The sequence below is a fragment of the Rissa tridactyla genome, chromosome 4 (assembly GCF_028500815.1).
Source record: "Rissa tridactyla isolate bRisTri1 chromosome 4, bRisTri1.patW.cur.20221130, whole genome shotgun sequence".
NCBI lineage: Eukaryota > Metazoa > Chordata > Aves > Charadriiformes > Laridae > Rissa > Rissa tridactyla.
Genome location: NC_071469.1, coordinates 63,085,891 through 63,103,600, shown reverse-complemented (window position 1 = coordinate 63,103,600; position 17,710 = coordinate 63,085,891). Strand labels below are relative to the sequence as shown.

Genomic DNA, 17,710 nt, shown 5'->3' with positions numbered 1-17,710 from the left:
GAAAATGCTAGTTTCAGGTAGAGCTAGCTTTCCTTAATTCTTCTGAAGCAGTTCTGTACACGCAAATTGTAGTGAAATACCATATAAGCTGGCAGTTAGGCTAAACCATCAAATAGGATTCTTTTAGTCTTTTTCTGGCCGCTGCCATCCCCTCTGTGCCCCCCTCCCCGCCACATTATGTATCATTCGGTTTATAGCATTGTAGAGTTGAAATGTCTGTCTTAAAACACAGTCTACCCTTTTAATCTTCAAGGTCCAAGATGCCAGCTGGAGAACTTAAGTTCTAATTAGGGAGCTTGTTCATAGTTGGAAGACTTGACTGACATGTGCTTTAAGCAGTAAGTTGAGAAATATGTCAATAGTTTAATTATTGATCTACTCTAATCAAGACTGAACTAGAAGTTTTTTAGAGTGTGCAATTTTTGGTACTCTTTACTGCTCTTCCCATGAGTTGAGGACAATTTAATAATACTGGTCTGGTAACCTGTGCTGCTGCTTAATAGATTTTAGTGGCAGTTCCTTTCTCTTATGCCATGTACACAGAATTTTTTTTCAGGTGCTTTTGATAGTTCTAGTTCTCTTTTATGTTACAATAAAATGATTTTCCTTATATCACAACATGGAGGTTTTTCCTGTAGCTGGCTGCATGTAATCAGCAAAGTCTAGAAGTCAGACCGTTTACTTGGACTGTTCAGAGCAAGTATAGCCATCTGCTGCCCCTCACTAATGACTGTTTTTTATACATAGCAATGAGCTGATAGCACCTTCTGTGTTGGTTATAAACTTGTTTAAACCATATGTTTATATATAGGCCCAAAATATTTTAGTGTTGTATTTGGCTGTTAGAGAACTTTGTAAAACTGAATATTGTTTCCATAATTCATACACACAGAATGGTGCTTTCTTCTATTGGAAAGTGAGGAAGAGAAGGAAGTGGAGAAACTGAAATGTTTAGACTTGTCTACACACTTAAGATGTTGGTTGTCAAGTATTTAGTGCTCCTGCAGTGTCTTCTGATGTTTAGTGTTAAACCATGCAACCCTGAAGTTACCGGTTTAAAGCTTGTAATCAACTTCACATCTTCTCTTGCTCTGTAAGAAGTGAAGGGTAAAGGTGTTGCTCAAACCTAGCTGGTGGCAATTCTTGAGAGGTTAATTCCCAGAATTCAAATACCTTTTTTCTACCACTGCATGTCCTGGACTTAAACTGTGGACTGTCAGAATTTAATCGTCACAGGGCTTAGAAGAACAAACTGTTGTGTATCAACAGATCTTCTCAAGCTGTTCACATCTACCTCCAGATCACCATAAACGTAAGGTAAATAAAATAAGCTTTAGCTGGCAGGAAAAGATAGGCTTTACTTGTGACAGCTTGTTGTCAGTGATAATTTGTCTGTAAGGCCTTAGGATATATTTTTAAGATTTGGTAGTCTGTGAAACTTATGCTTGGCAAGGAATCTGGAGAAGACAGAACATCAGAAGGGTCATTGGCAAATTAAGTACTAAAGAAACTGAAAAGTATTCACTAGTACTTTGCTAGTACAGTAGCTTACTCTGCATGGCTTCTTTCTGTTCTCCACTGATACACTGAGGAAAGCTGTAACGCTGGTACCCAGCAGAGAACTAACTAGGGGTCAACAGTGAAATGAACTTGAAGACTTGCTGAGATAATCTCCCTTTCATAGCTTCCAGATCCATGTCAATGTGAGGAGAAGGGGAAGGAAAAAAAAAAAGAAAGAGAAGCACTCTTAGTTCACTTACTTAGAGTAAATTTACAGGGCAAGTGCCTGCTTTCAGAGGTTGTTCCGTGTACTTTACTATGCTTGTTAGAAAGCTTTCCTTCCAAAGGAATGCCAATTTGTGGGTTATGTCTGATTTGTAATAATATAAAGCTATATCAGATCCCCTCCAGTTTACATTAATCTGCAAGGTGTGATTTCATATTAAAGTTCTGTTGCTGCTTTGTTTTGGTGGGATTGATCAAGCCTTGGTCGCCATATAGTCAAATAGATATCTTGGAATTGTAGCCTATTTATACTGTTGTATACCCTTTTTATTTGCTGCTGTAAGCAGTTCATTTTTAATAGTAATTAAATGCAGCATAGTGGTTGGTGTTGCAAACATGTGATAAAGATTTACTGTAGCCACAAAGTGCTGTTCAGAAGATTCAGTCCTGCTACTGGAATATGATACAAGCATTTGTTTCAAGAACATGTTTATAAACTTATTTTTTTCCACAACTAAACTCTGGTGCTCCCACATATATTTAACTAAGTGTGCATGTCTGTGTGCAGAATCGCTGTTTAATCCTTTATTCAAGTTCCTTGCATGTGTTGATCTACATGAAAGAACTTGCACCATCTCTTACTGTGGTGACTGTTATTTTTCTGCTCAGCTTATTCCTGTAAATTTATGGAGAGCAGCAAGATACAGATACAGCTTTGGTTGTGTCTGCAGTGTCCTGGTTCAGAGTGCTGAGGTGGTTTTCAGGGAAGGTGAGCAGCTATCTGTGAAGTTGACACAAGGTGTTTTCTTTCTGTTTGTTTCTCTGCCTGCCTCTTTAGCATGTGCAGAAATTAAAAACTGAGCTGTTGTTCAGTTTGGGGATGGTATGAAGGACAGCTTAAGTACATTATCCCCTTTTTTCTAGGTTAATTACATTTTTGTTCCTAGCTGTGAGGAAATCTACAATCTGTTTGATAAATGTCTTGTGCAAATGTGAAGTTCAAATTGTCTGAAACTGTCGTGCAACTCATGTAGCAATAAAACCTAGACATTTGTGTTCCTTTAGGGCAAAAAGGCCTTTGACAATACCTGTGCTCAGAGCCAATGCCATTGGAAAAAAATGATGTATCTTGTTTGGAGCTATATGAATGTTTGATCAGTCAGCTGCTGCCATCACTGTGGGCCAGCGTGTCCTCTTCCAAATGTAACTGATGCTGCCCAACTAGCTCTAGAGTTGACTTCGTTGGGTAGGACTGATGAGAGAGTTGAAGAGGACTTAGAAAAACAGTGCCCTTGTCTCTGTGCTCCCTTAGGAACAGAGGTTGAGTATGGGCCTCGATCCTTCCTAGGGCAAGACATCTAGGCTCATTAGCTTGAGTTGGTTTTGTGGGCATTTGCTTTTTCAAAAACAAAGGGAAAGACTGCAGTGCTATCAACTGCTAACGTTATTTAAAAGGGTTTAAGATTAAAACACTACTCTATTCCTGGGAACTTTGCATACATAGAACTTGGGGGCATATCTGTTATTTTTTTCTGTATTTGCCTACCTTCTTAGTATGCATATTTCCAATACAAAAGAGAGTGCATGCAGGTGTTCTGTGTTTAGAACAATAATTAAAGTATGTTATTACATAGTTAGTTTAATTCCCTCTTGACTTCAACTTGAAATTATAATGATGCATGGCTTGAAGTGCCCAGAGGATACTATCATCCATGCCACATGGAGCGTGGAGGGGAGGGGAAGAGCAGTATTAATTACTAGTTCATCTTTGAATTCTAAATATTAGCATAAAACAAGTCTTGCACTAACCATTAATGGGTCTTCATGGTTGTTACATTACACTTCAAAAGAGACAACCTAGCTACACTTTCATTAATGCAACAAGAAAGTGTACATATAATGGGCTTAATTTATCTTGGACTTCTTCCAAAACTTTAGGAAAAGAGTAGGACATAGATACTTGGTTAATATCAAGTTTGTCTGAAACAGTTCAAAGGTGGTAGCAAGGCTGAAAGCTTCCACTTAAATGTAATAAAATGATGTTAAGATAGTACCCAGCTATCTGCATGGTATTGTACTTGTACACATCTCTCTCTAAAAGGCTTTTTTCTCTGTTCTCTAATTTCATAGATACTTTCTTCTGTTCTTTGCTATTGAATTAACTCAGTGTATTTCTGGAAGCTGCTAGTGCTAGCTCCAGCTGTGGTGGAAAGGACAATCTTAATAGCTGTGAAGTCATGAAAGTATCTTAAGATGTAAATAGCTTGTTTATTTCCTTTTATGTAATGATCAGGCAAAACGTCTATTGAAACTTAGCCCTGTGTCCCTCCATCTAAAACAGTGTTTTCTGTCAGGTTTCTGACTGTTTTTTGTCCACTAAAATGGGATACTTGCAGGGAAACATCTACAGGAATTCCTTCTCTTTTTTTCTTGTATATAACTTCTGATTTAATCTCAGTTTCTAATCTAAGTTAAAAATGAACACCTTGTGTTCTCTCTTGGTAGGATGGAAGGGAAGGCTATTATTTGAGGTTTTAGCGGGTTTACAGAGTTGATCCATGTAGACTTTATTTCATTTTCCTTCTTGCTGCTTCTGCTCTTGAACTGTCAAAAAGAAACGAGACCTGGGGAGGTTACGTTAGGCTCTCCTGTTTGAGAGAGACAGGTGCAGTACAAACTGTGGCACTTGTTTGACTGCCCTCAGTTAAACTAGTAGGCTGTTGTCTCTTCTTTTTGTATGGTTGTAGTATAGCATACCAAATTCTATTTCTTTGGTAGCTGTTATATTTAAAGTAGGTGGGGCTATTTGGCTGGCTGGCTTTTCTATGATCTAATTTCTTCCAAGGTATGGAAGGAAAGCTTGCTGATGCCATTTTATACCCCAATTTTCTTTCCAGAAAACCTCATTGGAACAGATACGTTAACACCTATATCAAAGGATATTTAAAGATGGGTTAGTTTTAATCATATTGCATAAAGGTTTAGTGTATATAGATGTGTTAGGTAAATTAACTACCAGAGGAGAGCTGTGGCAGTAGGAAGGATGACTAATGCTGCTTCTGAGCGCTGGTATTTTCTGGCTGCATTAGGTCTTTCGTGTTCTGTGCTCATCATTAGCTCTGATCAGCTATTGAAACAAAGCTAAGTGATGAGCAGGATGGTTTATTAAGACTCTGTTTTCATGTGAATTTTACTTTGTGCGTGTATCATCCTTCTTTATAGTGTCGGTTGTTCTTCCACAGCAGTCATGTGTGAGCAGGGCATTACAGTGCTTGGGCATTTGTGGAAGAGCTGGCAGTTGGGAAAAGCTGTCCTTTACAACGTCTGTTTTCCACATGCCTAAAGCTTTTTGTGGCGTGCTAGAACCTCTGCCCAGCAGATCTAAGGATCACCTCCAAGATGCAGGCAAAATCTGCCATTCTTGTTGTTGCAGATTGGAATGTGTATCGTGGCGGGGGCTGCTTTCATGTGCAAGAAAAGCAGTTTGACTGAGTTGTTGAAAAGTATTGAGTTTCTGGAAGTTATTTCCTATGACTTGTTAGGGATGAGAAGGAGATGGGTTTCTGTGCGTACTGACCAAAATGGTTTCCAAGACATTTTTTTCCCTACTGGACAGTGTGCAAATGTTCAAATAAAAAAAGCTTATCTGGAAATAGTTTGCCTCTATAGGTATGGTTCCAGAAGGCCTGTGATGTCTTAATTCTTGTTTCTCCACAACTGTTCCTTTTGGTCTGAAATGTCTCTCCTGAGGTCACTAAGGATTGTGATTGTGGCTCAAATTCTGAATCTGTGTTACCTGAGCCCTGGGCTGAGCCTACAGTGACTGTCAGGTACATAGAGGGAGATCCAAAGGGATAGGCAGACATATCTACTGTTTCCCTTTATCAGGAGTACTTATGGTAGCCGTGCAGACTATCTGGGGACATCTTTTATAAATCTAGGCAATTAATCTGGCTTGCTCTGAAGAGACTTGGATCTTATTCCAGTAGCTTGTGTCTGGGATCTTGAGTTTAATGACAAGGATTCCTTACAATATTTGAAGATACATTTTACGGATAGCAATGTTGCATTTGAAGTGGTTGAGTCAAGTTAGGGAAACCTCTGCAGTAAGTCTGTGACTCTCTTATTTTTTCCCTTCCGGCTTTAAAGTTCTGACATTTCTTCTTTCTTTTTAGTTGGTGTTTCCAGACTGTCACAGATGCTCTTGCCTTCACAGCTTCTGCACCGGTCATGCTAACTTAATCTTCACCCTTCCTATTCTATTCTTCTGCTAATTCCACCTGGAAAATGTAGGTGATGTTTTGAAAGCTGTTTTATTCCTTGTTAGAGAGACTGGTTCCTAAGTGATTGAGAGGTCTGGCGCTTTTAATGGAGGGGGGAGGGGGCGGGCAGGCATATTTCTTGCTGGCATTTTCAGCTACTGTGGAAGAACATGTCTGTCTGGAACTGTGATACTTGGCTCAGCAATGTATATAGACAGTGCAGAATCACTTTCTTAGTGGAATAGCAGTAACTAGAGATAGCACCAACCTTCATCTATGATGTTGCATAGCTGCCAGTAGGGGATTGGTTTTGACTACTGTAAATAGAATAGCTACAATTTGGAGGTGAATTGCCTAATTATTTCAGTTACTTTTCTGTGTAAACCTCAGTTCAGTCTTTCCCAAGGCAAATATTGATTTTTCTAATAGTTAAGCCAGGATTTTTATCACAGATGTGCTGACAAATTTTTGTGTGAAAAATTGCTATAAAATCAGTAAGCTTAGTATTTCACTTGATACTTGTCGATCTTCAGCTACTTAATAAATTATAAACGCTTGCTGTATTTGTGCATTTCTCTTATCTTGCCTTGGGTGACAGTATGTTCTGCTTTGTGTCTCTTGACTTAACCCACACAGTCTTTAAAGAGTGATTACCTTTTCCTCAGGGGAAGTCTCAGAAGTCTATAGACCTCTAAACCTCTATTCCAAGTAGTAAGATCTCCCAGTTAATAGCTCTAGCTCAGCTTGTCTTTTTTCTGAATTGCATTTGTTGCATCTACTACCAGAGGTATGTGGCTTGCTATGTGTGTTTTGCATACATGATTGGTGATTTTTTTGAATTTTTTTATTTCATATGACACTTCAGTATTGCAGAAAGGAAAATCTTGATTAGCATTGAATTATGGCTGCTTCTGTCATGGCTTTCAAAGAGGAGTTCTGAGGTATAATAATAAATCTAATTTAGAACTGGTTTCTGTTACTCTTGGCTTCCCTTTTTTCCTCAGTCATTCCTTGGTCATGAGTTTGATTACCCCGGGATAGATACTAATGGCTCAGATGGGCATGTAAAATTCTACAGTGTAAATGTTGTGGATTTTATTTTTTTGGTAGTCTTTTGCTTTAATGTCAGCCATTTGAAAACATGGAGTGCTTGCTTCAGAACAGCACCTGTATTGGTTGAAACCAGAATTCAGGGAACATAAGCAAATGTTCATGAAAGGCTAAGGGCAAGAATATAGAAAATTTATTTTCATTCTCCCAGGCTTTGTTTTCAACCTGGTAACTTCCTGAACCTAGTCGTGATTGGTCTCTACTAAGTATTTGTGCCAGTCTGCCCTTGGACTCATAAAGCTCTTAAAACCACTTTGCCCTTTGGCAATGTATGTAATGTTTTGCCAGGTTTTGCGTGAAGTGCCCTCTTGTCTTGTTTCTTTTCTTCTGACCATGTCTCCTGTTAGCTTAATTTGATCCCCTTTAGTTTTTGTCGAGGACAAGAAAATGGATGATCTATTCCTAGCCGTTCCCAGGGTCTCTTCTAGCTTTGCAGACTCCTGTCATATGCTCCAGTTGTCTCTCTTCCAGGGTGAGTTCTGACTAATTCTTTCATTCCTCTCATGGAAATCATTTGGTTCTTTGCTCCTCCTTGTTGCTTTTCTCTGGACCTTTGATTTCTAACATCCCCCTCTTGAGCGATGCTATTCATCTCATCTCTTGGGAGAGGGGGAACAGGAGAACCATGCTGCCTTCCTTCATCTTCAGTTACAGAATCACACAGTGGCATAACACTGAGTGTCTCTTTCCCTGCTTTTCCTTTTGTTCTCTAGCCTCCCCTTCTAGCCAGGGTGCGCTTTCCAACTGACTTCTGAATATTAAGTAGTCAAGACATGGATGAGAGCGGGAAGCAGATCTCGTACTGTGATCTGATCAAAGAACTTGTGTTGAGCTTGTGAAGACAACTCACTTTGCTAGAAACAAGGTGGCTTTGGTGGATTGAAGGAGTAGCTGTTTACAGAATTGACAAGTTACAAGACATATTTTGTGAAACCTAGTTTATCAATAAAAAATTTGCACAGAAGAACAAAGGCACAGGTGTCATTAACTCAGGGTTATATGAGAATCTCTGAAAATTAGTTTACATTCATCAAGGTTCGAAGTTTAAATTACAAGATTTGAAATACTGTACTCCCATTATGACAATTGGTACAAAGAATTCTCAAAGGTACTGTGGAAAGAGAAAGAAATAATTGGTAAGATTAAACTGTGGATATGTTAGTCTAAGAACTGGTTTAAAGACCACCTAGAATGCCATTATTCTAGTCACTAAAATAAAATTGTAGTTAGTTATTGTTCACCTGAGACTTAATTGATTATTTTTTTTCATAAGCGTTATGCTTGCTCAGCTCGTTGGCAAAAAAAAAATAATAATTACATCTATGTCACCCTTGATGTTATTGATTAGTTTTATAAAGCAATTAGGTTTATAAACCAAAACTAGTTTTATAAACCAGTACAGGAGTTGCCTAGAGGTGGCATAGGCAGAAGTCATTTGCAGTAAAATAGAAGTGTTTCAACAAAACTGGTAAGTGTGGTAGCTGATAGCTTGGATTGGTATTAAATACTGGTATTTTTTTCTTGCTGAAAAATCTCAGCAAAGGCAAGCTCTCACAGGAGCCCTTGTATCTGAGGAGCTCAGTTTTCACTGATGCTTTTTTTTTTTTTTGGTTTAGTTCTGCGAGTATAAGGAAAATAAATTATTTGGAGGCCTGTCATGCGGTGTTTGTTCAAATTTAAGTGACCACAGTTGACAGCTTAAACTTCAGAGTTGCAACTTGATCTCCCTGAGTACAGTGGAGATGTGTATATGATGGAATCGGGGCAGGGGAGATGGAGTAGGGTGGGGATGAATAGCAGATAGCTATAAAAAGCAGAATTAGGAATTACTTCCATTCTATAGGACGAGCATTGCTTCTATGCATGTAATCGTGAAAGGCGCTGTTTTAAAATAGGGATAGACTCTTTTAGAACCTTTAGTGTTCTGTGAGCTGAGAGTACCTAGCAGATCAGCTTTTCTTCAGATAAGTCCTGACATGACTAATGCCTGGTCAGATCTTATGCAGATTTTCTAAATAAGAAGCTAATGACTTGCTTCTGGCACTGAAAACTCTTAGTGAGGTGCATTCTTCCTATTTACTCAGGGAGGATGTAGCTCTGTCTGCAGCAGCTGTCTGACTGAGGGTGCTATCAAAGGTCAGGGCCAGCGCTCAGGTATTGGGAACAAATACTGTGTCTCTAAGACTTGTCATTTGTCACAAGGTTGAATCGGCTGAGATTTGTTTTGAGTTTCTCTAGGGTGCTAAGCTACCAGAACAATGTGGAATCTTTTTCTGATGGTTTAGCTTCTCATGCATAGATCTCCAGGGAGCTTTCTCTTTGCTCTGTATGTGGTCTAAGGTGACTGCATTGATGTCATCCCTTGAGGAGCTCTAGTCAGAGACATGGCATTTTGTCCTCTTGCGAGCTACCTGAAAATGGGTGATTGTTTCTACAGGCATTAGGTAAAGCTACTACGTGACTTCAGATGATTTTTAGAACTCCAAAGCTAAAATGTTTGCTGTCCCATGATATATGAAAACACGCTTATATCAAGAAACTCCTGTTGCATTCTGCCATTGCAGCAGGTTCAGAGTATCTTCAAACCTTCAAGTGAAGCTTTTCCTACAGATATATCATCTAGTAAGATATGTCATGATCTAGTAGTTGGATCACCTTGGAGAGAAGCACGCTATACTCCAGTTTCACAAGGCCCTGGGCACTGCCAGATAGGTTGTAGTACACCTTTGAGTTCCTTCTTGAAGTTGTTTTATCTTTTAGATGCATGCACCTGGTTGTTGGTAGGATTATTCCACCCAGTTGCTGGGTAATTTTTTTAACTGGAGGTGAGACTCTACCTGGGTGTTAAATTTGATATATTAACTCCAAGACTGACTCTAACTTATTCACCTGTTGTTTTTATTTGTGCTCCTTTTGCAATAAATGAGTCTTAATAGTCTAGACATCTAGATTTCCCCCTGCCACCCCCATATGCATACACACGTACACACCCCTCCGGTTTTGACTTTGCTTAGTTTGGTGGAGGAGTGGAATGAAGTGTTCAAACTCATGTGGGTGGACATATCAGCCTGTTGGCTGGCAACCGTGGCAAAAAATACCCCCTATTCCCCCTGATTTTACAGACTTCCTAAAGAGTGTCAGGTGGGGCTAATTCATAAAGAGTTCCCCTCACACAGTAGTAGGGTCCAAAGTTTGTAAACATCATGCTGCTTTGTGACTGGGCCAAGAGAAGTATAACTGCAGTAATTGCTCTCAAATAGAAGCCTTCAACTTGCACAACTGCTTTATGCTATCTGTTGCTGATGTTTGCAGTACACTAACCTGGTGTTCCACAGCAGTCCTAACAAAATGGGATTGTTTCACCCCCTTTTCTAAAGGAAAGGCTTTAGTTTAGGCCTTGCTAGGCCAATGGTGCTTACTTTGCACGAAGTGAGAAATGAGGGTTTTAGGGGATGGGCACCTTTATGATTTTGCGTGGTGGGCTGGCATTTGCTTTCAGAAGATGAGTTCTTGCATGTGAGTGTGGCTGAAGCATACTTCCAAGTTTCAAAAAACAGCTCCCTTCCCTAACCACACCTCCCCGCCTCTCCCCCCCCCCCCCCAATGGGGAACACTTTTTCCTTCAGTAAAGGTCTCCATTACATCTTTATAATGTCTGCTTGTAAAAGATCCACCTGAAGGCTTGTTCCATCTGTCTGCCCTTAAACCTCTGTTGAAGATGCATCCTGGAACTTCTCAGAATCTTTCTTCATTTCTTCCTGGCTCCCTTTGCACTTCTGGCTTATTCATGAGGAAGTTGTAAGAACTTGCCTAGCTGCAGGGCTGTTGGGGAAGGAAATGGAATATGCTTGCCTTCAAGTCAGCTTTTTCCATGGCAAGCAGGCTGCTTGGGGGAGGGGGAGAGGTGGTCAAAAAGAAAAAAAGGAGGGGAGCCCCCAGACCCGTGCTTGCCTGACTTGTCTAAAAGTTTCTTAGGAAAGCAAACCTGAGAGCTGACCATGACTTAATGGACTTGGTTGCAATAAATACCGGTGATGACTTACTACTTGTCCAATTTTTGTAACTTCTGGTGATGACTTACTACTACTCTAAGTTTTGTAACTTCTGGAATACAGATAGTGACGTGCTGCTGGCTTTTGACCTGTTTTTACAGTTGAAATGTTCAAATACAAATGTTGTGAATCCTTGATTGATGTTAGAAAGGAAATGGTGCTGACTGGTGATGAGACCTTGTGTTTGCTGTGTGACACTGTAACAGGAAGACAGTGTGGGCTCTGGATTTGTTTAAGAGACACACTTTTCTCTAATTCATAGCCGATTCCTGATTTCTTCTGAGGTTTTTCCATGCAGAAACTCCAGTCCTCTTGTTCACATGAAATTGATAATTCTTTGTTAGAATAAAAGTATTTTAACACACAATAGCTTGTTATTGGTACAGATAATGTCAACTGTTGATTTCATGTGAACCTTAACTTTTTGCGTTTTTCAGACTTTGAGGTGGAGAATAGAAGTTCTATACCTGATGGAAAGTGCTGTCAGCAGATCATCTTTCTTGGGATGAAAAGTCTGACATGTCTGTTTTGGAAAAAAAAAAAAGACCACTTTTGAATGTTGATTTGGAAATATCAAGGTAGTAGTAACAGTTCATGAAAAGACCATGCCAAACCAATATTGCAGGTCTTGTTTCCCCCCTCCCCAGAAAGTTAGGTAGCTGGGATAGTACGGGGAGTGTTTTGTTTAGTATAAACAGTGGAATAATGCTTTGAAGTTGCTTTTGTCAACACCAATCCTGAGAAAAACACGACTGAAGCAGCATTAGTAGGATAAACAGGCTTAATTTGTATCTTTCCAAACTGCTTGGTATATTTATTTAGTTAACTCCTACCAAATTGTTCTCTCAAAGCTGTACTTTTCTGCAGAAGTGTGCTGATGCTCCTCTTCTGATTTGTAGCCTTTAACATCTTCTGAGAATTGATTTGATGAGCACAAATATGCTGTCTTGTGTTTAATTCTTTCTGGAGGGTAAACCTAGACACCAAAGTCAGTAGAATCAAGTGTGTTTTCAGTGCTGTATGTTCACCCCTATCCCCTCCCTCTCCAATCTGCATCGTGATCACTTTTAAAATATTTTCTAAATATTTTGTCAGTAGTAGTTGAACAGCAAATACTACTTCACAAAGCTTTTCTTTTTATGTACAAGAACAGACCAGAATGTACCTATGTTGTTTTTGTGAGGCGCTGGTCATATCAGCCTACAACGAGAGTTCTGTGCAAGTTAGAAAAGTAGTGTGTGTGGTGGTGTGTTTATTATGCATAAAATACTCATGATTTTGGGCATTTTTAGGATACTTGCTAGAAAAAGAGAGTTTTCTGTTAAATTTATGCAGGAACTTGGACATACTTGTATAGATATCAATCAGTAGCCTCTGTGGAGAACTTCTTACCTTAAATAGCTTTTAAGCTAGGCTGTTCTTATTACTTTTATGTCAAAGAGCCAATAGACCACTGGATGATGTGAGGGATTTAAAGATTCATAGTATGGGTACACCTTAGATTCTGGACAAGAGCTAAATTAATGTAAGTTCTGTAATTTAAGAAAGATCTTGTCTAGTGTGTAAGTGTCTGTGCTACAGAGGAGTTACTTGCAGCTGGTGCTAGCAGATGATGTGCTAGGTAGTCTATGCTAGGCTTTCTGTCAAAGAGTATAGACAGGACTAATGCAAGTGAACAGTAGAGCTTTTTTATAAAATGAGCGTATCCATTATGTAAGCTAAAAGTATTCTTCAGAACTTACATCCATTAGCGTTATTCAGCCTATAGCTCTTATTTTGGTTATTGGACAGGGTTACAGTATGGGTGAGTCTATGGATATTAAAGTTTCCACTAATAAATGTTTCTGATAGTTGAACAAATGTTTCTGATAGTTGAGCAGTAACTGGAAAGCTGTCAGTGCAGCGTACCATGAACATATTTGATGACGCAGATGCTTCTTTGTAAGTTTTTCAGCCATTGGTTTAAAGTGAAGTGCAAAATTCAAAAGAATTCAAGCAGATCTAGTGCAAGACTTAATACTTGTGGTGGGGGGGATGGAAAGGAAGAGAGGGGTTTTATTGAACCGGTAGATTAAGGATCCATTTCCTGTTTTGAGGTGTAGTAATTGTAACATGATGATCCATAGTGCCACCATGGAGAGGAGTTCCTGTTTGAAGTTATTGACTAGCTGGAGGTGAGGAAGAGATGACAGGCTGAGTTGGTAACCTTAGCTGTCTTCCTTTAGAGGTAGAATAGCCACAAAAATCAGTTTCTCTTCTGGTTATGTTCTTACTATGTCTGTTAGGGGTTTTCAGAGGCTGACTGTGTAACTGTCAGTAGAAAGCAGGAAGTTGCACAACGAGAACTGTCCCAGCTGAAACTGATTTTCCAGTAAATATACATTTATCTATCAATACTGTTTTACTGACATTTGAATAAGCTCCCTAATCTCCTACAAGAGTGACTAAAAGCCTTCCTAAAGTGTTATACTCCATATGCTTGCTCATGTGTAAATGGCCAAGAGCTTGCCTGTTAGCTCAGAAGTAGACACGGGGAAACTGAGGCTATGGGACGTCAGTAAGTAAAAGGATTTAATAGTCTGTATCTTGTCTTTGTTGTATATGTTCTTTAAGCTTTTTGTAGATGGGCTTAGATTTCTTGATGTTCACCAGTGGAAGGGGAAGATAAAGGCAAATGCTTTAGACCAGGCCTATGCAACCTGGCGTTTGCAGAGCCACGTTCTTGCCCTGCCAGCCACCAGGAGGCAGCACGAGCTGTGCGGGCTGCAGAGGTCAGTTATTTGGCCAGAAATCCAGTTGTTCCACGTCTTGGAAGACCTGTGCACCAAAGTCGTAGATGCTTGCAATATACTATTAAGTTTCTGTAAGGTAGTAGAGGAACACTTTCAACCCCAGAATCTATGCCAGCTTAGATGGTCAGATTTGCTACCGGAGTTATGGGACTCCTTATTTTAAGCATCTTAAAATGGGTAGAATACCTCTTTATCCCCATTCACACCTTCCAGCACAGTGCATTGCACAGACCTCTCTTTACCCACAAAAATTCACTAGCATACTAGGCAAAGACCCAAATATGCTTTCAGGTGGAATGGCAGGGAGACATAGTTCACCGATCTGTTCCCTAAGAGAGCAAGTCCAGCTTAAAATTTTCTTCTGCCTTAGCCCGTGTGGGCGGTCAGATGCAACAGCCAGTGTGCAGTAGGAAAGATCAGCACTTACATAAGATGAGTAAGTGGACATCTGGAAGCACTTGACCACTATTTTGTACTTCTAATACAAATCAATGGAACACAGGAAAACTAAGGGATATGCTAGAAGACCAGTTGTTAAAAGCAGGAGAGGTTGATAACAGAGTTCTGGGTCATGCACCAATTTATGTAATTCTGCCTAGGTTTACACTTAATTTTGACACAAAATAAGGAGACTTGCAATTGCCAGAAGGTAATGTTAGGGTGGTGCTTTGGTACTTATTTTCTGATAATATTCACTCTGCATTTATTTTTCAGGTAGTGGTTTAGGAGAGGGGTGGCAGGTAGTGTTTTCAGAATACATTAGGATCCTATCCTGCCTTCCCTAAATGCTGAAATTGGAGGGGAGCAAGGAGAGCAGGGAGTTGGAGAGCGAAGCTACTGAAATCCTCCACTAACGTGTTTTCAAAGAATTTGTGGAGTTTTGAGTTGCGCTGTGTTGTCATACCTCAGAAGCAGAGGCCTTTGCTTTCTCAACTGACGTCTACCAGTTGTCCTTTTCCAAAGGCAGTTCAAGCCCAAGTATGCCTGTGTCCACTTTAGTTACTCCTGAGCTTCCTTTTTCTCTCCTTCCTTGAGTGTAATCTATTTACCACTAAACGTTTATCTGTTTCAGTGACAGAAAATTGTCTTCCCTAGCATTTGTCTGAAACTACAGAAGAAAGCCTTTTTTTTTAAAGGCATAGTGGTTTAGGCATAGGTAGAGAAATCCACACTCAGTTACTCTGATCCCTTGCTGTAGTCGTGAAGGAACTGAGGAAAGTGCCCTTCTGCTTAGGGTGCTGCACTGATCATAGAATTGTTAGGGTTGGAAGGGACCTTAAAGATCATCTGGTTCCAACCCCCCTGCCATGGGCAGGGACACCTCCCACTAGACCAGGTTGCTCAGAGCCCCATCCAGCCTGGCCTTAAAAACTTCCAGGGATGGGGCTTCCACCACCTCTCTGGGCAACCTGTTCCAGTGTCTCACCACCCTCATGGTGAAGAACTTCTTCCTAACATCCAATCTGAATCGACCCATCTCTAGGTTTAATCCATTCCCTCTAGTCCTACCACTACCCAACATCCTAAAAAGTCCCTCACCAGCTTTCTTGTAGGCCCCCTTAAAATACTGGTAGGCCACTATAAGGTCTCCTCGGAGCCTTCTTTTCTCCAGACGGAACAACCCCAACTCTCTCCATCTGTCCTCATAGGAGAGGTGCTCCAGCCCTCTGATCATCCTCGTGGCCCTTCTCTGGACACGTTCCAGCACATCCATCTTTCTTCTTGTTGCTTCTGCTGCTGCTCTAAAATGGGGAGGCCAGTGGTATGATCAACCCTCCTTGGTAGAGAGGTGAGGGACATACAAAGCTCTTAAACAGTATCTCAAGGCAAAAACATACATCTCATGATGTAATGGTAAAATAGTCTGAAACACCCTATGAAAGATAGCTGAATTCATACATAATCCTCTACCTAAAATGGTGCTATTAATTTCTTGGCTGTACGTCCCTAGGTCCATGTGAATTCATGGATTGTTAGCCTGTGAATTTTGTGCATATTAAGGCTTGGCTCTGCTGTATTTAATGAGCTTCAGGTTTTGGTGTGGCTTGCTTCTAAGCACAAAGATGCATACATGAGGTTTAGGATAGTGGTGCAATAATTCTTTCTGTTCTTGGAGGTTTTTTCCTTGGTTTTAAATGTACGTGAGAATCTCAATGTTAACTTGGACAGGTTGGAAAGTATCAAAGCTGAAGGGTTTGACAGCTATGCTTGTTAAACTCAGAACAGGCAAACATTACGTCTATGCATAAGGTAACTTATTCCTAAATAAGTTTAATATTTGAATATCACCATCTATTCTACAGGTTTGGTCATAAAACTAAGAAAAATGCCTGAAGGCTTGCTTCAGTGAAGTAAAGCTTTCATGTTTTTTCCAAATCATTTTAAAACTGTCTGAAATCATGCTTTTACTCTTTCCTCAGGGGAAGTGTGCTTTCTTTAACAATTATGTTTCTGCTGCATCTTTTGCAGGTCCATTTTTCACACTTCCCCTTTCACGAGAAAGAAGTCTACATTCTTGATAGATTAGATACAGGGTGGATTTTTGTGTTTCTCCTTTAGATATGTTTTTCTAGAAAATGGCAAACAGATCTGTGTTATAGACCTTTTTCTTTTTTTTCTTTTTTCTTTTTTTCTGTCTTCAGTTGCTTAAGTCCTAAATATTCTAGCTGTTTCCCAGTGTTCAGAACCCCTGACTTCCTTGAAACCTTCTAGGGCTACTTCTGAAAAGGATTTCTGTGGCTAAGCAAAGCTGAGAATTAAATGTAGTAGGAGTAGAATAATAATACTTCAGTCTTTGGTGGGTGAGTGTGTGTGTGTGGGTGTTTGTTTTGCTGTTAGCATGCTTTGCCCCACAATTTTTAATGCTGCTATATTTTATGCTTTTGAGAAGATGCCTTCAAGGGCTTTCACATGACAGCAGAGAAGTGAAATTTTTAACTGCTTTCAGTTGGCTTTCTTGTAGCAACAGTATCTGCTTATTCCAAATCACTGTTTGTGCCTGGCATGTAACTGTTTTCTATTGCTATCTAACTGGTGTGTTGTTTCTTTTCAGAGATCGTTCACATTAATACTAGAAGCATGGGATTGGGATAATGATACAAAAGCTGGTGAGTATTTATGTAAAAAATGCAGTTTTCACTCACTCTGTGCGGTATGTATGCAGACTGGGGAGGGGGCGAAATGGTATACTGCTGCAACTAGCCGTCTGTCCAAATCAGTCTGAATGCAAGCCTGCTATCTAAGTAAAGGGCATGTACAAATCCAGGCAGTGAATACTGGGTTAGAAACGGTGAGAAGGTATTACTGATAGGAAAAAGAATGGACAATAGTAAGTGAAGGTTGCAATACATGACTTCTAATAATTAGCTTTAAATGTTTAAAAAACACGATAGGCCCTTTTTTAAAAAAAAAAGAAGGAAAAACGTCTGTGCTGTAGAATTACACTTTGAATTCTCCTCGGTTTCCCCATAACCACATTGTGCAATACTTTTCATGATCAGGTAAACAAATAAGCATTCTTGCTCCCCATAAAGAAACCGTGTTTGATGTTTTTTAAGGTGTTCTAAATTATGGTATAGTTCCTTCTCCTCAAGTACTGAAAGTTACCTTCCATTTCTGGTGTGTAAATGCTAGCGCTCAGTATCAGAGCAGGGCTATTGATTTGAAAGAAAAGCAAGATTATTGTATAAGTACTTCAAAATCCTATGAAGGTGCTGGTTGCCATATTGTTGCTAAAGTAGGACTCCAGCATGAACCTGCTCTTTAGTAG

General features: G+C 39.8%; 1 protein-coding gene across 1 annotated transcript in view; it reads left to right on the top strand.

Moving 5' to 3' along the window:
- The window catches only part of JAG2 (jagged canonical Notch ligand 2), a 72,197-nt gene that overhangs the window by 10,704 nt on the left and 43,783 nt on the right, over positions 1 to 17,710 (top strand). Inside the window, exon 3 of the mRNA XM_054199902.1 lies at positions 16,994 to 17,048. Coding sequence (XP_054055877.1) covers positions 16,994 to 17,048 — 55 coding nt within the window. The remainder of the gene's footprint in view (positions 1 to 16,993; positions 17,049 to 17,710) is intronic.